General features: G+C 47.1%; 1 protein-coding gene across 1 annotated transcript in view; it reads right to left on the bottom strand.

Moving 5' to 3' along the window:
* Positions 1-1,302: 1,302 nt before the first annotated feature.
* The window catches only part of LOC112605029 (PRAME family member 20-like), an 18,874-nt gene continuing 387 nt past the window's right edge, over positions 1,303-19,789 (bottom strand). The window contains 4 exon segments of the mRNA XM_025354608.1: positions 1,303-1,864; positions 3,603-4,184; positions 13,475-13,614; positions 13,617-13,785. Coding sequence (XP_025210393.1) covers positions 1,303-1,864; positions 3,603-4,184; positions 13,475-13,614; positions 13,617-13,769 — 1,437 coding nt within the window. The 5' untranslated portion in view covers positions 13,770-13,785.

Genomic DNA, 19,789 nt, shown 5'->3' with positions numbered 1-19,789 from the left:
CTGTTGGACATCATCATCCTCATTTTACAGGGAACCCGAGGCTCTTCAGGGAAGGTCACTCATCACCCACAGGCACTTGATCGTTCTCCACCCTTGGATGATGTGAGATTCCAAAATACGCTGCACCAGTCTCTTCCTTGATAGGGAGAGAGAGAGGAGGTGTTATGAGAAAATCTCTCATCCATCTGGTGATAGCTCCCCAAAAAGATGAAACTTTTTAAATGTCAGATGGAAATATTTAAAAAGTGTTTGATGCCTGTATAGTTTTAGTATTTTGGTTAAAGGCAATGCGGCTGTCTTTACTGGCTACAACCAGTTTAATTCAAGAAGGGCTGCTAGCCATCAGGGAACAAGTCAAGCATTGGTGCCTCCCAGAGGCTCTTCCTTGATAGGGCTCTAGAGGGGGGCATTATGAGAAAATCTCTCATCGATCTGACCCAGCTCCCCAAAAAGATGTAACTTTTTTTTTTTTGAGACGGATTATTTGTATTTATATATTTTTTTCTTTTTGTTGAGACGGAGTCTTACTCAGTCGCCCAGGCTGGAGTGCAGTGGCACTATCTCCACTCACTGCAAGCTCCACCTCCCGGGTTCACGTCATTCTCCTGCCTCAGCTTCCCGAGTAGCTGGGACTACAGGCACCCGCCACCACGCCCAGCTAATTTTTTGTATTTTTAGTAGAGACAGGGTTTCACCATGTTAGCCAGGATGGTCTTGATCTCCTGATCTCGTGATCCGCTTGCCTCGGCCTCCCAAAGTGCTGGGATTACAGGCATGAGCCACTGCTCCCAGCCTGTATTTATTTTTTTGAGACAGGGTCTTGCTCTGTCACCAGACTGGAGTGCAGTGGCACGATCTCGGCTCACTGCACCCTCCGCCTCCCAGGTTCAAGTGATTCTCCTGCCTCAGCCTCCTAAGTAGCTGGGACTACAGGCGTGCACGACCATGCCCAGCTAATGTTTGTATTTTTAGTAGAGACGGGGTTTCACCGTGTTGGCCAGGAAGTTCTCCATCTCTTGACCCCGTGAGCCGCCCGCCTCAGCCTCCTGAAGTGCTAGGATTACAGGCATGAGCCACTGTGCCCAGCCTAGATGAAACTTTTAAAATGTGGCATTGAAATATTTAAGAAGCATTACTGTGGGTGTGTCTGAGGCAAGAGAATCACTTGAACTCAGGAGGCAGAGGTTGCAGTGAGTTGGGGTCGTGTCACTGAACTCCAGCCTGGGTGCAAAAAGGCCTAGGTTTTAGTTTTCAGGTGTCCAGAAAAAGGAGTTGGATATATCTACCCAAATAGGCAGGTGTTCAACAGCAGCACTGATCTAACTCCAGGTCATAAAATGACCTGTTGCCACAGCGAGGGCAGTAGTCAGTACAGAACAAGATCCTCTTGGGCTCCCTTAAGTCCCTCACTCTCCCCATCAGCTCAGCCCCAAGTTGGGCAAATCTGCTCTGGCAGAGAGTACCATCAGCATCATAACTCTCCCGAGGGGCAGGATACAGCTCCAGGCATAAGTTGTCCAATCTGATTGTGTGGCACAGCAGGTTCTCCAGGGTGGCCATGGAGACGGGATTTCCACGGAAGTTGAAGGTGGTGAGCTCAAAGCAGCGGCTCAGGGCAGGCAGGATGGTGTTGACTTGGGAGTCTACGATGCCACAGTCATCTAAGTCCAGGTACTCAAGGGTGCCTGCAACTTTTTCTAGCAGAACTTGGAGAGGCACAAGGCTGAAATTGGCCAGTCTGATGCCAGTCAGGTCCAGGGTCTTTAGTTGACTGATGCTCGGGCACTGGGACAGATGCCTCAAGTCTGATTCCAAAAGCACACAATTAGTTATTGCGAGGATCTTTAACGAGGTCTTCAGACAGCTGGGGAGAGAGAGTAAGAAGTTCTGGGGAATCATAGGGGTGAGTGGACGGTGGTGGGGAATGTCAAGGTGAAGGGCGAAGACCATTTTGCCCAAGCCCAGGGTCTTTCTGATTGTCTGATGGTCAACACTTAGGATGCTGCGTGACGAAGAGCTTTGCCACTGAGATCAATTCCATTTTAGGCCCAGCACAGTAACTCACACCTGTAATCCCAGAACTTTGGGAGGCTGAGACAGGCAGATCACTGGGGGTCAGGAGTTTGAGACCAGCCTGGCCAACATGGCAAAACCGCGTCTCTACTAAAAATGCAAAAATTAACTGGGCATAGTGGCGGACGCCTGTAATTCCAGCTATTTGGGAGGGTAAGGCAGGAGAATCGCTTGAACCCAGGAGGTGGAGGTTGCAGTGAGCAGAGATCATGCCACTGCACTCCAGCCTGAGTGACGGAGCGAGACTCTGCTCAAAAGAAAAAGAAATAAAAATTCCATTTCAGGCTGAGTCTTTTCACCATCATTTATAGGAATGGATCAAGTTCACAGAATCCCTAAAGCTTCCTTTCCTCATCTGTCAGGCAGAAAAACACATATGTGGGCTACAGGAGCCCAGGGGAGATGCAGGCATAAGGGACAAATCCAGGCAGGATAATGCAACATCAGCTGAGGTGGGCAGGCTGCAGGAGTCCCTGACATGCCTGTATCATCAGCAAACCATCTATCTCTTTCATCATTCTTTGTGCCTGCTCCCTGACCCTCTGTTTCAGAATCATGTATTTCTCAGGTAATTAACTTACCTGGAACGCAAAACAACCATTAGGACAGGGAATTAGAGATGGGTAATTCGTGTTCACCAAGCTGTTGAGCACAGAGCTTATATTCTGAAATGTGCAGGTTTGCTGAGCATTCCCCTCTTCAGTGCCCACTTCACTTCCCTACTTCCCACCATCTTCTTAACAATTATCTTGTTTTTGGGTCGGGTGTGGTGGCTCACGCCTGTAATCCTGACACTTTGGGAGGCCGAAGTGGGTGGATCACCTGAGGTCAGGAATTTGAGACCAGCCTGGCCAATACGGTGAAACCCTGCCTCTACCAAAAATAATTAGCCAGGTGTGGTGACCCACACCTGTAATCCCAGCTACTCAGGAGGCTGAGGCAGGAGAATTGCTTGAACCCAGGAGGCGGAGGTTGCAGCAAGCCAAGATGACACCACTGCACTCCAGCCTGGGCGATAAAAGTGAAATTTCATCTCAGAAAAAGCAAAATTATCTTGTTTGTATTTTTTATTTATTCTTTTTTTTAGCAGGGGTGTTTGCTATGTTACCCAGACTGGTCTTAAACTCCTGGGCTCAAATTATCCTCTTGCCTCAGATTCCCAAAGTGCTAGGATTACAGGCATGAGCCAGCATCCCTGGCCTATTTCTCATCATCTTAACTTAGACACACATCCTCAGGAAGAATTCACAAATGCACCCTCACTAAATCTGAACCCTCCAGTAGCTAGCTTCCTAGCATGGCAGCCTCTCTATAGCATCTACTCCAGCTGATTCCTCGGTCTTCATTGGGATAAATGTGTGATACCCATTTCAGGACAGAGCTTCCAACAGGGAAATGCACTGACATTCTAGTGTCCCCTTTACTGTTCCATCCTCATAGGCTGGCTCACAGTAGATGCCCACTAGCGTTTACTGTAACAAGAAAGGCTCTGCTGTGGTCTGCAGAGAAAGCTCACCACCCTTCCTCACCTGAGCAGCTGGTCCAGGTGGCCTTCAAGGAAGGATACAGAGTTCATATAAAGCTTTTGGAGGTAGCGCAGCTTGAGGAACTGAGAAGTGAACTGGGTAACAAACTCCTTCTTCTTCTCTGGGGAAATGTAGCGAGAGACATCCACATCAGAGAGAACGAGCCTGTGAAGATTCCTCATCTGGCCCAGGTATGGGGTAAACTCTGCCAGGACGGGTAGTGTCCAATTGCAATTCACTTCCACCTCCTGGATACAGTCTAGGTTGACTATTTTCAGGACGTTTCTGATATTGTGGAGGGGCATTCCCAACATTTTCAGCTTCTTACAGCACAGGTGTAGTAAACCTTCCCTCTGCTTGACCCATAGAAAGAGGCAGGTGAGGCATTCATCCAGAGTCCTGGTCTTGAGGCAAAGGTCCATGAACACTGTCAAGGGCTGCTGTCCTCTCATCCTTGGACAGTCCTGCACTGGTTTTCTGTTCCACATATCATTTGGTAAGCACCCGCCGGCCATGACTTCAGACCAAACCATCCAGAAGTTCTCACTGACATCCTGTAAATCTAGCACTTGAAGCTTCCACCTCCTGTGGAAAAATAGAAGAGAAGCTGAGAATGTAAGGACCCACTTCTGAACTTATACTTCACATCCTGGATATCAGCTCCTCTCCTCCCTGCTTCTTCTCTCTCTCTCTGACTTTTGTCCACACTGGTTTACCCTTGAATCCTGCCCAGTTCCACTGTTTTTTTTGTTTTGTTTTGTTTTTTGTTTTTTGTTTTTTTTTGAGATAAAGTCTTCCTCTGTTGCCCAGGCTGGAGTGCAGTGGTGCAATCTCAGCTCACTGCAACCTCCAGCTCCTGGATTCAAGCAATTCTCCTGCCTCAACCTCCCAAGTAGCTGGGATTACAGGTGTCTGCCACCATGCCCAGCTAATTTTTGTATTTTTAACTGATTCGGGGTTTCACCATGTTGAGAGGTGAGGCCAGTTGGACTTCCTGGGTCGAGTGGGTACTTGGGGAACTTTCCTGTCTTACATGAGGATTGTAAAATGCACCAATCAGCAGGATTCTAAAAGTAGCCAACAGTGGGGAGTATTGAAAAAAGGGCTATCTGATAGGACAGAAATGGAAGATGGGAGAGGACAATAAGGGAATAAAAGCTGGCCACTCCAGCCAGCAGCGACAGTCCACTTGGGTTCCCTTCCAGGCTGTGGAGACTTTGTCTTTATGCTCTTCACAATAAACCTTGCTACCGCTTATTCTTTGGATCTGTGCCATTTTTAAGAGCTGTAACAATCACTTCAAGGTCTGCGGCTTCATTCTTGAAGTCAGTGAGACCACAAACCCACCGGCAGGAACCAACTTTGGACAAATCTGGGGGGCTCGTCCGGGATCTCACCACATGATGAGTACCATCAGACCCCTTTCACTTGCTATTCTGTCCTATTTTTCCTTAGAATTCGGGGGCTAATTACTGGGCACCTATCAGCCGGTTAAAAGCGAGTAGCGCAGCTGCTGGACTAAAGACATGGGTCTCAGGCTTTCTGGGAAAGGGCCCGCTAACACCCCCGACTCTTTGGAGTTGGGAGCATTGGTTTGCCTGAAACCAGCTTCTACTTTTCTTGCATTTCTGGGCTGAGCCGAGGGTCAACAGAGAGGAAAGCCATTCAGCTCCGGGGTCCCAACAAAAAAGTTGGTTAACTCTGAAGCCATGAGTGGAGCTCTCAAAGTTACGCTGCCCAAGTGAGACTTGCCCATCTACCCTATCTATCCTGACCCTTGCCTCCTGGGTCCTAATGCCTGTCAGACAAACTTCCTCCCACTTCTTTTTCCGAGGCTAGTCCTGCATCTAGAAACCACTTCCTGTCCCTGGTGCTCTTCTAGTTTCTTCTATAAGGATTATTTCTAATATAAATTTCGGGACACTGTTCCCTTCTTTAGGCACCTGGGCTCACCAATCAGAAAGACAATTTTTGCTCACAGCCCTGTTGTGGTGGGGGGACAATCTGGAATTTTAGGATCCCTCCTCAGACTAGCAGGTCTAACAAAGGCTATTCCTGAAGCTAGGATATGGGGAGCCTCAGAAATTATAGACTCCAAAATTGAGGGGGATAGCCTTCCTAGTCATATGATGAGAAGTGAGGACAAAAGGCATCACTCTTCCAACCCTGGAGATCCCTTCCCTCCCTCAGGGTATGGTCCTCCACTTGAGAAATATCATCTTTATAAGACAAGGGTAAGGTCCCAATATCAACAGGAGAAAAAGCTTAGGACTAATTAGCAGGTTTTCAAGAATGCATTGGTAAGGGCCACTAAATCCGACCTTTCTTGGTCCTCTTTGTGGTCTAAGAGGAATGGCAAGGGTGCAGGTTTTTGAGAATGCATTGGTAAAGGCCACTAAATCCAACCCTCCTCAGTCCTCTTTGTGGTCAGGAGGAAAACAGGTGTTTCCGCTGCTGCTTCGGTGAGTACAACTATTCCGAACAGCAGGGTTCAGGGACCATTGTGGGTTCTTGGGTGGGGGAAAAAATAGACCAAAATCGCAGGTGGTTTTTTTCTGTTTTAGATAGGAAACACTCAGGCATCAACAAGCTCACCCTTGAAATACATTCTAAGCCATTGGGACCAATTTGACCCACAAACCCTGAAAAAGAAGCAGCTTATTTTTTTCTGCACTACAGCCTGGCCCCATTATTATCTCTCTGAGAGGGAAAAATGGCCACCTGAGGGAAGTATAAATTACAATACTATCCTGCAGCTTGACCTTTCCTGCAAGAGGGAAAGCAAATGGAGTGAAATACCTTATGTCCAAGTTTTCTTTTCATTGAAGGATAATCCACAACTATGCAAAGCTTGCAATCTACATTCCACAGGAGGACCTCTCAGCTTACACCCATATCCTAGCCCCCCTACAGCTCTCCTTCCTATAATGATGAGCCTCCTCTAATCTCCCCCACCCAGAAGGAAACAAGAAAAGAAGTCTCCAAGGGACCACAACCGCCCATCCCAGGCTATCGGTTATGACTCCTTCAAGCTGTAAGGAGAGGGGAATTTGGCAATTCAGGTACATGTCCCCTTCTCACCTCTGATTTAAAGCAGATCAAGGTAGACCTGGGGAAGTTTTCAGATGATCCTGATAGGTATATAGATGTCCTACAGGGTCCAGGGCAAACCTTTGACCTCACTTGGAGCAATATCATGCTATTGTTAGATCAAACCCTGGCCTTAAATGAAAAAAATGTGGCTTTAGTTGTAGCCTGAGAGTTTGGAGATACCTGGTATCTTAGTCAAGTAAATGATAGAATGACAGTTGAAGAAAGGGACAAATTCTCTACTGGTTAGCAAGCCATCCCCACTATGGATCCCCACTGGGACCTCAACTCAGATCATGGGGACTGGAGTCGCAAACATCTGTTGACCTGTGTTTTAGAAGGATTAAGGAGAAATGGGAAAAACCCCATAAATTATTCAATGATGTCCACCATAACTCAGGGAAAGGAAGAAAATCCTACTGCCTTCCTCAAGCACCTATGGGAGGCCTTAAGAAAATATACTCCTTTGTCACCTGACTCCCTCAAGGGTTAATTGATCCTAAGTTTATTACCTAATCAGCTGCAGATATCAGGAAAAAACTCCAAAAGTTAGCCTGGGGCCCTGGACAAAATTTCGAGGCTTTATTCAACCTGGCAACCTTGGTGTTCTATAATAGGGACCAAGAGGAACAGTTCAAAAAGGAAAAACAAGATAAGAGAAAGGCCACAGCCTTAGTCATGGTCCTCAAACAAACAACCCTTGGTGGTTCAGAGAAGACAGAAAATGGAGCAGACCAATCATCTGGTAAGGCTTTTTTATCAGTGTGGTTTGCCCGGACATTTGTCCAGTGAGAAACAAGACACCCCCTCACCTATGTCCACTATGCCAAGGCAATCACTGGAAGGCACACTGCCCCAGAGGACAAAGGTTCTCTGGGCCAGAAGCCCCCAACCAGATGATCCAACAACAGGACTGAGGGCACCTGGGGCAAGTGCCAACTCATGTCATCACCCTCACTGAGCCCCGGGTACGTTTAACAATTGAGGGCCAGGAAATTGACTTCCTCCTGGACACTGGCACAGCTTTCTCAGTGTTAATCTCCTGCCCTAGATGGCTGTCCTCAGGGTCCATTACCATCCGAGGAATCCTGGGACAGCCTGTAACCAGGTATTTCTCCCACCTCCTCAGTTGTAGTTGGGAGACTTTGCTCTTTTCACACGCCTTTCTTGTTATGCCTGAAAGTCCCACACCCTTATTAGGGAGGGACATATTAGCCAAAGCTAGAGCTATTATCTATATGAATATGGGGAACAAGTTAGCCATTTGTTGTCCTCAACCCTGGCTTGAGGAGGGAATCAACCCTGAAGTCTGGGCATTGGAAGGACAATTTGGAAGGGTAAAAAATGCCCGCCTAGTCCAAATCAGGCTAAAAGAACCCAACACTTTTCCTTATCAAAAGCAATATCCCTTAAGGCCTGAAGCTCGTAAAGGATTGCAGGATATTGTTAGACATTTAAAAATTCAAGGCTTAGTAAGAAAATGCAGCAGTCCCTGCAACACCCCAATTCTAGGAGTGCAAAAACCAAATGGTCAGTGGAGACCTAGTGCCATCAATGAGACAGTAATTCCTCTATATACTCATCTAGTAGGATGGCACCCAGAGGCAGAAACAGCCTTCAAAACCTTAAAGCAGGCCCTAGTACAAGCTCTAGCCTTAAGCCTTCCACAGGACAAAACTTCTCTGTATATGTCACATACAGAGTGGGAATAGCTCTTGGAGTCTTTACTCAGACTGTGGGAGAACCCCACAACCAGCGGCATGCCTAAGTAAGGAAATTGATGTAGCAGCAAAAGGCTGGCCTCACAGTTTACGGGTAATTGCGGCAGTGGCCATCTTAGTATCAGAGGCTATCAAAATAATACAAGGAAAGGATCTCACTGGACTACTTATGATGTAAATGGCATACTAGGTGCCAAAGGAAATTTATGGCTATCAGGCAACCACCTGCTTAGATACCAGGTGCTACTCTTTGAGGGACCGGTGCTTCAAATATGCACATAGTGACCCTCAACCCGGCTACTTTTCTCCCAGAGGATGGGGAACCAATTGAGCCTGACTGCAAACAAATTGTAGCCAAGACTTATGCCGCCTGAGAGGATCTCTTAGAAATCCCCTTAGCTAATCCTGACCTTAACCCATAAACCGATGAAAACTCATTTGTGGGGAATGGGATACGAAGGGCAGGTTATGCCATGGTTAGTGACTAACAGTACTTGAAAGTAAGCCTCTTCCCCCAGGGACCAGCCCCCAGTTAGCAGAACTAGTGGCACTTACCCGAGTGTTAGAACTGGGAAAGGAAAAAATAATAAATGTCTATACAGATAGCAAGTATGCTTATCTAATCATACATGCCCATGCGGCAATATGGAAAGAAATGGAGTGCCTAACCTCTGGGGGAACCCCCATTAAATAACACAAGGAAATCATGGAGTTATTGCACACAGTGCAAAAACCCAAGGAGGTGGCAGTCTTACACTGCTGAAACCATCAAAAAGGTAAAGAGAAAAGGCAGAAGGAGACTGTCAGGCAGACACTGAGGCCAAAATTGCTGCCAGGCAGAACCTCCCATTAGAAATTACTGTGGAAGGACACTTGGTATGGAACAACCCTCTCCAAGAGATTAAGCCCCAGTATTTCCCGACAGAAACAGAATGGGGACTTTCATGGGGGCATAGTTTTCTCCTCCCGGGGTGGTCAACGTTAGAAGAGGGAAAGGTACTCATACCCGAAGCCAGCCAGTGGTAAATACTTAAGACCCTCCAGTAAACTTTTCATATGGGTATTGAGAGCACTCATCAAATGGCCAAATCCCTATTTACAGGGCCAAATCTCCTCCTGACCATCTGACAAGTAGTCAAAGCCTATGAGGTGTGCCAAAGGAATAATCCCTTGGTTCATCATAAGGCCTCTCTGGGGGAACAAAGAATAGGGCACTATCCCAGAGAGGACTGGCAGTTAGACTAGTTTAACAGAGAGTGGGTTAAGTTGAGAGTCTTGTAGAGGTATATAAGTTTTCAATTATTATTGTTAGACTTCACGCATATGCCTAAGTCAAGGGGATTTCAATACTTGTTGGTCTGTGTTGATACCTCTACAAATTGGAGAGAAGCCTTCTCCTGCAAGACAGAGAAGGCTCAGGAAGTGGTTAAAGTCCTAATTCATGAAATAATTCCTAGATTTGGGCTTCCCCAAAGTGACAATGATCTGGCTTTTAAAGCCACGATAACTCAGGGAATTTCCAGGGCCCTAGGGATACAATATCACCTTTACTGCACCTGGAGGCCACAATCCTCAGGGAAGGTCGGGAAGGCAAAAGAAACACTCAAGAGACACTTAAGGATACTAACGAGAAACTCATCTCCCATGGCCTACTCTCTTGCCCACTGCCTTGTTGAGAATCCGAAATTCTCCTCACAAAATGGGGCTTGGTCCATATGAAATACTGTATGGACAACATTTTCTCACAAATGACCTCCTACTTGATCAGGAAATGGCCAACCTGGTCAAGGATATAACTTCCTTGACAAAATATCAACAAAACCTTAACAACCTACCCGATGGATGTCACAGAGACAAGGGAATAGAGTTGTTCCAACCGGGAGATCTAGTGTTGGACAAGTCCCTCCCCTCTACCTCCCCATCTGTGAATTCCTTGTGGGAAAGACCATACTTGGTAATCATTTCTACCCCTACTTCAGTTAAGGTGGCAGGAGTGGAATATTGGATTCACCACAGCCAAGTTAAACTTTGGACACCCCCTGAAGAACCTATGGGACCCTCAGCTCAGGAGTCCCAAGATCAGCCAGATCAGCCTCAATACAACTGTGAACCACTGGAGGACTTGCGTCTCCTATTTTGGAAGGAAACATCCCAGACTAAAAAGGCTCCTACAACTGATCCTGAGGAAAAACCCCTTCCTCCTTAAAAAGATAAGTGAAGGCCAGGCGCGGTGGCTCCCGCCTGTAATCCCAGCACTTTGGGAGGCGGAGGAGAGCGGATCACGAGGTCAGGGGATCAAGACCATCCTGGCTAACGCGGTGAAACCCCGTCTCTACCAAAAATACAAAAAATTAGCTGGATTTGGTGGTGGGTGCCTGTAGTCCCAGCTACTTGGAAGGCTGAGGCAGGAGAATGGTTGTGAACCCGGGAGATGGAGCTTCCAGTGAGCCGAGATCGCACCACTGCACTCTAGCCTGGGCGACATAGAGAGACTCCGTCTCAAAAAAAAAAAAAAAAAAAAAAAGATAATAATTGAAAACTTATATACCTCTACAAGACTCTCAACCCACTTTCTGTTAAACCAGTCCAATCCTTCCCTGGCAAATGACTGTTGGCTTTGTATCTCTCTATCAGCCACTGCTTCATTGACACTCCCGTTACCGCAAAAAACTGGGTCTTTACTAACTTAACTTACCACCCCCGTTATGAAGGAAAAGACCCTCTCCAACTTCTAAATATGCAATCATTAGCCGACTTCCCCATCTCTGATAGGACCAAAAATACCCTAACAGGATGCACAATCCAGCTTGTATGCTCTTACATTTCCAACCTCACCTGTCACATGAGCAATGAAAAACCCATATGTGGCCCTGTAACCATGAATAACATCTTAACTTTCTAAGTCCCTTTATGCATCCAACCCAATCTGTTATCAGGCCTGCCCCTGGGGCACCTACCACCCCAGAGTAATTACACCCTACAGCTTCAAGTCCCCATTGATCATAGTGACTTCCGAGTCACCCAAACAGCTCCATTCAGATGGCTTGTCTGCTTCTCAGGGACCCCAAAAACCATCACCTCCTCCCTGCTTAACAAACAGTCCGGGTTTGGTAATGGCAAACATATTCCCTGCATGACCATTCACCCCTGGACCCCCCTGCAGCAGCGCCTCCACCACTAGTGAATGCCTTCTCATCTCCTCTTTCAATTACTTTCTTGAATGGTTCCTAGTAGATACAAAATTTTTCTTCTCCAATGGGAAAATAGAACACAGGGAGCCACTCAGTTTGCTCCCAGTGCCCCTTTCCAGCCGCTCACGGGAGCTACCTTGGCAAGTACTCTAGGAGTACGGGAAACTGAAAACAACAAACTCACACTGCTTTTTAACATACACAACCAGTTCTGCCTACCCAGCCAAGGCATATTCTATAAGAATATGGAATTTCAACCTATATCTGCCTCCCCACCAACTGGACAGGCACCTGCACCTTAGTCTTCCTAAGTCCCAACATTGACATTGCCCCAGGAAATCAGACCCTATCAGTGCCCCTCGAAGCTCAAGTCTGTCAGTGCAGAGTCATACAACTAATAACCCTACTTATAGGGTTAGGAATGGCCACAGTTACAGGAACCAGAATAGCTAGTTTGTCTAAATCATTATCCTACTACCACGCTGAAAGGATTTCTCAGGCAGTTTGCAAGAAATAACAAAATCTATCCTTAATCTACAATCCCAAATAGACCCTTTGGCAGCAGTGACTCTCCAAAACTGCCAAGGCCCAGGCCTCCTCATTGCTGAGAAAGGAGGACTTTGCACCTTCTTAGGAGAAGAGTGTTGTTTTTACACTAACCAGTCAGGGATGGTATGAGATGCTGCCCGGTGTTTACAGGAAAAGGCTTCTGACGTCAGACAACGCCTTTCCAACCTCTGGAGTTGGGTGACCTGGCTTCTCCCCTTTCTACATCCAGTGACACCCATCTTGTTATTACTCGCCTTCGGGCCCTGTATTTTTAACCTCCTTGTCAAATTTGTTTCCTCCAGGATCAAGGTCATCAAGCTACAGACAGTCTTACAAATGGAACCCCAAATGAGCTCCACTCACAACTTCTACTTAGAACCTCTGGACTGACCCACTGGCCCTTTGACTGGCCTAGAGAGCTCCCCTCTGGAGGATGCTACAACTGCAGGGCTCCTTCTTTGCCTCTATCCAGCGGGAAGTAGCTACAGCGGTCACCACCCAGTTCCCAACAGCAGTTGGGGTGTCCTGTTTAGAGGGGGGATTGAGAGGTGAGGCCAGTTGGACTTCCTGGGTCGAGTGGGGACTTGGGGAACTTTCCTGTCTTACAAGAGGATTGTAAAATGCACCAATCAGTGCTCTGTAAAACACACCAATCAGCAGGATTCTAAAAGTAGTCAATCATGGGGAGGACTGAAAAAAACGAACTCTGATAGGACAGAAATGGAACATGGGAGGAGACAATAAGGGAATAAAAGCTGGCCACCCCAGTCAGCAGCGGCAACCTGCTTGCTTCCATGGCAACCTTCCATGCTGTGGAAGCTTTGTCCTTTCGCTCTTCACCATAAACCTTGCCACCACTCACTCTTTGGGTTCGTGCCATCTTTAAGGGCTGTAACACTCACCACGAAGGTCCGTGGCTTCATTTTTGAACTCAGCAAGACTACGAATGCACCGGCAGGAACCGATTCTGGAGACAATGTTGGCCAGGCTGGTCTCCAACTCCTGACATCAGGCGATCCACCTGCCTTGGCCTCCCAAAATGCTGGGATTACAGGTGTGAGCCACTGTGCCCAGCCTACTTCCCACTTTCAGTGGTGCCTTTCAGTGCCACTAGAAGAGAGGTTCCTGTTACCTCAGTGGATCCTGTGTGGTGAGCAGTCCTTTCCCTGAGGAGCTGGGCAATGGCCAAGGCCTCTCTGAGCTTCCTCACCAGCACCATCAGAAGCCTGTGGGCCCCCCTTGGACCTCCTCACTCCTCATGACCCAGCTGTTCCTTCTGTTGGACACCTGGGCCCTCCCCACCAGCCCATCTGGGCCACCTCACCTGAGACGAACCCTCTGGGTAACCAGTGCATCAAGCCCATCGAGCACAGCTTGGAAGGTCTCCAGGCAAGGCCTCTTCATCAGAGACCCCAGAGGAAGGCGGAGGAAAGGCCAGGCCTGCACCATCAGCTTCAGGGCCTCTCACAGCGTCTCCTGCTGAAGGCCTCCATGAACAGAGGGGGAAAAAGTTCCGTGGGCAGCTCCTCCAGGGTGGAGATGGTCAAGGCCTGGTCCCTCAGCAGGCTCCGCCCCGCCAGCTCCAGGAGTCTGGGTGGAGTCCGGATGCGCATCTTCATGAATCTGCAAGGACAAGTTCCAGAGGACAAATGCAGAGAAAAGGCATCACTCTTAGGCCAAGCTCCTGCAATCTCATCTTCTCTCAGGGCCAAAGTCACTGCTCTGGCGAGGGTGAAAGAGTCCTCAGTTTACTCCAATTCTACTCTGTACTCATGGCCACAAAGCCAGCCTTCTGCCTCTGCTGCATCAGCATGAGCGTCTCCCAAGCAGTGAGGAGGCAGGACCCGCACTAGCCCTTCCCCTCTATCCAGTGCTCCAGCCAGTGACTAGTGAGCATGGAGGAACCTGAAAGTTCATCCCTCCCACCTTTGAGGGAAATTTCTAATTACTCAAGGTTCTAAAACATTGGGAATGGGAGTGTCACAAGCCTACGTGCCTACATTCCCAGTTCCTACAAATTAGCTGGTTGGGAACATTCACAGGGCATCCCTAGAATGGGTTCCATTTGTTTTCTTTTCATTATTTAAGCTTTCTTTCTTTCTCCTTCTGTCTCTCTTCTTTCCCTTTCTCTCTCTCTTCTTTCCCTCATTCCTCCCTTCCTCCTTTTTTTTCTTTTTTTTTTTTGTTCGACAGGGTCTTGCTGTGTCACCCAGGCTGGAGTGCAGTGGTACAATCTCCGCTCAGTGCAACCTCGACCTCCCAGGCTCAGAGGATTCTTCCACCTCAGTCTCCCAAGCAGCTGGGACCACAGGCATGCATCACCATGCCTAGCTAACCTTTTAGTTTTTGACGTTTTTTAAAGACAATGGGTTTCCCTATGTTGTCCAGGCTGGTCTTGAACTCCTATAGTCAAGCAATCCACCCGCCTTGGCCTGCCAAAGTGCTGGGATTACACACATGAGCATCCGTCCCAGCCTCATTATTGAAAATTTCAGTGGGAAACTTTGAAAGCTATGTGACAGTGTTATGCATCATTCGCAAGACAGAGATGTTTGCATACACACCTCTTACACATATTAAAAATGAACCATTAAAAATGGCTGGGCATGGTGACTTATGCCTGTAATCCCAGCACTCTGAGAGGCTGAGGCAGGCAGATAGATTGAGGTCAGCCTGGCCAACATGGTGAAATCCTGTCTGTACTAAAAATACAAAAAATTAGCTGGGCATGGTGGTACACACCTGTAATCCCAGCTACTCGGGAAGCTGAAGCTGGAGAATAACTTGAACCTGGGAGGTGGATGTTGCAGTGAGCTGAGATCGGGCCACTCCACTGCAGCCTGAGTGACAGAGCAAGACTATGTCTATATATATATATTACATAGAATGTAATTACATAATATATATATATTACATACAATGTTTTAAAACTTTTATTGAAGGGGCTGGGTGTGGTGGCTCACACCTGTAATCCCAGCACTTTAGGAGGCCACAGCGGTTGTATCACCTGAGGTCAGGAGTTGGAGTCTAGCCTGGCCAACGTGGTGAAACCCCGTCTCTACTAAAAAAAAAGCCCATTGGGCCGGGCGCGGTGGCTCAAGCCTGTAATCCCAGCACTTTGGGAGGCCGAGACGGGCGGATCACGAGGTCAGGAGATCGAGACCATCCTGGCTAACACGGTGAAACCCCGTCTCTATTAAAAAATAGAAAAAAACTAGCCGGGTGAAGTGGCGGCGCCTGTAGTCCCAGCTACTCGGGAGGCTGAGGCAGGAGAATGGCGGGAACCCGGGAGGCGGAGCTTGCAGTGAGCCGAGATCGCGCCACTGCACTCCAGCCTGGGCGACAGAGCAAGACTCCGTCTCAAAAAAAAAAAAAAAAAAAAAAGCCCACAAAAATTAGCTGGGTGTGGTGGCATGCACCTGCCATTGCAGTTGCTTGGAAGATTGAGGCACGAGAATCGCTTCAACCCAGGAAGCAGAGATTGCGCCACTGCACTCCAGCCTGGTTGACAGGGTGAAACCCTGTCTCAAAAAAAAAACCTTTTAGTAAAAAGGAAAACCTAACTTGTAGAATCACAATACCCCAAAGTCTATGAACTATAATTTAAGGGCACACAAAATCACAAAATATGTATTTAAAATGTCAAGAAGTCTGGGTGTGGTGGCTCACGCCTGCAATCCCAGCACTTTGGGAGGCTGAGGTGAGTGGATCCCAAGGTCAGGAGTTCAAGACCAGCCTGGAAAACAGTGATATCCCATCTCTACTAAAGAAAAAAAAAATTATCCAGGCATGATGGCGGGCGCCTGTAGTCCCAGCTACTTGAGAGGCTGAGTCAGGGGAATTGCTTGAACCAGGGAGTCGGAGGTTGCAGTGAGCCGAGATCACGCCACTGCACTCCAGCCTGGGCAACAGAGTGAGACTCCTTCTCAAACAAACAAATAAACAAAAAACAAAAACACAAAAACTGCCTGTCTAAGAATTTTGAAACGGCAAAAACCAAAGCATAAATCAAAATGTTGAGGATAAAGACAAACCTGCATTTAGAGAAAAATTCAAAGCCAAAATCCGTTCATCTGATAAAACAGATAGGATAATTCTCTGTGCCATCTTGGGCTGCCTGAAGCCATCTGAAACTGGCTGACTGCAGATCAAATGGGAGTGTCTTTATGGAGGTGGTAACTTACCAGATCTGGACTCAGTGTTCAGGGTGCTTGGACTCCTCACAGTATCAAGAAGTAACTCCAGGCCTCAGGTCTCTCCCACAGATCTTTAGAGGATCTTATGGACCTTCCTAATCACATCACCCCTTTGCCAATCAGAAAACACCTTGGCTTGGCACAGTGGCTCACACCTGTAGTGTCAGCAGTTTAGGGGGCTGAGAAGGGTAGATCCCTTGAGGTCAGGGGTTTGAGACCAGCTTGGCCAACATGGCAAAAAGCTGTCTCCACTAAAAATACAAAAATTAGCCAGGTGCAGTGGTGTGTGCCTGTAGTCCCAGCTACTAGGGAGACTGAGGCAGGAGGATCACTTGAACCCAGGAGGCGGAGGTTACAGTGAGCTGAGATTGTATCACTGCAGTCCAGCCTGAGAAATAGGCTAGATTCATCTCAAAAACAAAAACAGAAAAAAAAGAAAAAGAAAAAAAGAAAACTACATTTGATTAGATTTCTTAAGCTCCACCCAGTTAATCCTGATTGGATTTTTGGCTTTCTTCCAGATTAGCTGATGAACTTAAATATTCATCCATCAAAGTGAAAGATTTATGGTTAGGGTGAAAGTCCTGGACTCATTCACTGATTCACTCCACAAACATGGAGCTTTACTAACATGTGTCCTTCATAGTCCTGAGTGTGAGACAGGGAAGGGTTGAATCTCTCTCTGACATTAGACAGAAAGAAAAAACTTGAAAGTATCTTTGTTGAGGGATCCCTGGTCACAAATTTATCAAAATATTTCAGAGTTTAAAAAGTTTTACAAAGACAGAGATGACATTCCCTAAGAAAACACAATAGAAATCATCATGTATCCAATGATTACCTGGGTGGTATAATTTAATTTTTTTTTGGTGTGGTGGGGTTGGGGGCTGAGTCTCACTTCCTAGCCCAGGCTGGAGTGCAGTGGTGTCATCTCGGTTCACTGTAACCTCCACCTCCCAGGTTCAAGTGATTGTCATGCTTCATCCTTCCATGTAGCTGGGATTACAGGCATGCACCCCCACGTCTCCATTTGGGTGGAAGAGTTACAGTGAGGATGTGATCAGTTTAAAATTAAGGTCAAAGATTCTCTGAAGGAAATCAGGCCAAAATTACCATGAAAAACTAGACAGGATAATTCAGTTACAATGAAAACTAGACAGGAAAAAGAAGGGTGGGAGCCGGGCAGGGTGGGGCTGATTGTTTTAAATGAAATTTGGGGAAGAAACCACGACATGTGAATATGTTGGGGGATCTTGGGGGATCTGTTGGGGATCTTGCAAGAATTGAAAGTCTTGTGTCTAGATTGAGGTTAAAAATTAAAAGGTTAAGTAGCTACAAAAGAGAAGATGTAGAATCTGAAAATTCAACATTATCCTTGAGGGGAGTGAGAGAGGTTCAATGTTTCCAAGAAGTTAAAGGGTATTTCCTCCCCAAAGACGTGGGCTTAGCTCAGCAAAGCAGTTTGAGAAAATTAAAGAATGTGAGGCCAGGCGTGGTGGCTCATGCCTGTAATCCCAACACTTTGGGAGGCCGAGGTGGGTTGATCACTTGAAGCCAGGAGCTGGAGACCAGCCTAGGAAACACAATGAAATCCTGTCTCTACTAGAAATACAAAAATGAACTTGGTGTGGTGGCTCATGCCTCTAATCCCAGCTACTTGAGAGGCTGAAGCATGAGAATCACTTGAACCTGGGAGGCGGGTTGTAGTGAGCCAAGATGGCGCCACTGCTCTCTAGCCTGAGTGACAGAGCAAAACTCTGCTTAAAAAAAAAAAAAAAAAATTAAATTAAATTAAAGGCAGCACAGGATGACCAATTAAACGCCACTATGGTGGTCACAGCCAAGTATAAAGGACTCCAGAGAAAAAGTCTCTAGTGTCAGGATAATCTGGTCATGGGTGGGCAAAAATTACCACTAGGACATAAGCAAGTCTCAAGACAACTTTCATGCAACTCGGAAAGACTTGGTCACTGGTGGAACAATATGGGCACAGGCCGCCACCAAGTATAAAAAGAGAATTCTGTACAAGGAACACTTGTCAAAGCAAATCACTTTGCCCAAACTTCACATTCCAACAGAATTTAAGATTTCCTTTGCTCTACAGATATTATTAAGAAGTGGAATAGGATCCTCAAAATTCTAAGGCATCCCAGACAAAGCTTCTGGGACTCCAACCAGCTATACATTCAAAATTCATGGTTATTCTCATATGCATTTTTAAACTGATGGGAAAATTACACACCCAGGATAATTTATAGCCACTGTGGGAATTATTGGAAATCTTTAAGACTGTTTTTCTTACAAAACCACGATTGTAGGATTAAATAGTCTGAATGGGATGCTAGTATGTAGAGGCTTCTCAACTCTTTCTCCCCTTTTTTGAGGGTTGGGGGGTGGGTTGGGATCTGCCTACTGATTTCAAGTAGTTGGATTTTTTTTAGCTGTTTGCTTAAGACTTTTTTTCTGTTGGGGGGAAAGGTCTCACTCTGTTGCCCAGGCTGGAGTATAGCAGTGGTGGGAGGATGGCTCACTGCAGCCTCAAACTTCCAGGCTCAAGGGATTCTCCCACCTCAGCCACCCAAATAGCTGGGACTACAGATGCATGCCACCACGCTTGGCTAATTTAAAAATATTTTATGTAGATGCTGGGGACTGGTGGTTCATGGTTATAATCCCAGCACTTTGTGAGGCCAAGATGAGTGGATCACTTGAGGTCAAGAGTTCGAGACCAGTCTGGCCAACATGGTGAAACCCCACCTCTACTAAAAATACAAAAATTAGCCAGGCATGGTGGCAGGCAGCTGTAATCCCAGCTACTCAGGAGGCTGAGGCATGAGAATTGCTTGAGCCTGGGAGGTGGAGGTTGCAGTGAGCCGAGATCACGCCACTGCACTCCAGCCTGGCCAACAGAGCAAGACTCTATCCCCCACCAAAAAAAAAAATGTTTTGTGGAAATGGAGTTTTGCCATGTTGCCCAGATTGGTCTTGAAATCCTGGGCTCAAATGATCCTCCCACCTTGGCCTCCCAGTGTTCGGGTTATAGGCATGAATTACTGCTCCCACAGTTATAGGCATGAATTACATTTCCCAATTCTGAAATGACATAAAACGGCCGGGCGCGGTGGCTCAGGCCTGTAATCCCGGCACTTTGGGAGGCCGAGGCGGGCGGATCACGAGGTCAGGAGATCGAGACCATCCTGGCTAACACGGTGCAACCCCGTCTCTACTAAAAAATACAAAAAATTAGCCGGGCACGGTGGCGGGCGCCTGTAGTCCCACCTACTCGGGAGGCTGAGGCAGGAGAATGGCGCGAACCCGGGAGGCGGAGCTTGCAGTGAGCCGAGATCGTGCCACTGCACTCCAGCCTGGGCGACAGAGTGAAGACTCCGCCTCCAAAAAAAAAAAAAAAAAAAAAAAAAAAAAAAAAAAACAAAAATAAAAAT

The sequence above is a fragment of the Theropithecus gelada genome, chromosome 1, assembly GCF_003255815.1.
Source record: "Theropithecus gelada isolate Dixy chromosome 1, Tgel_1.0, whole genome shotgun sequence".
Taxonomy (NCBI): domain Eukaryota; kingdom Metazoa; phylum Chordata; class Mammalia; order Primates; family Cercopithecidae; genus Theropithecus; species Theropithecus gelada.
Note: the sequence above shows the minus strand (reverse complement) of the source record. Positions and strands in the feature narration are given on the sequence as shown.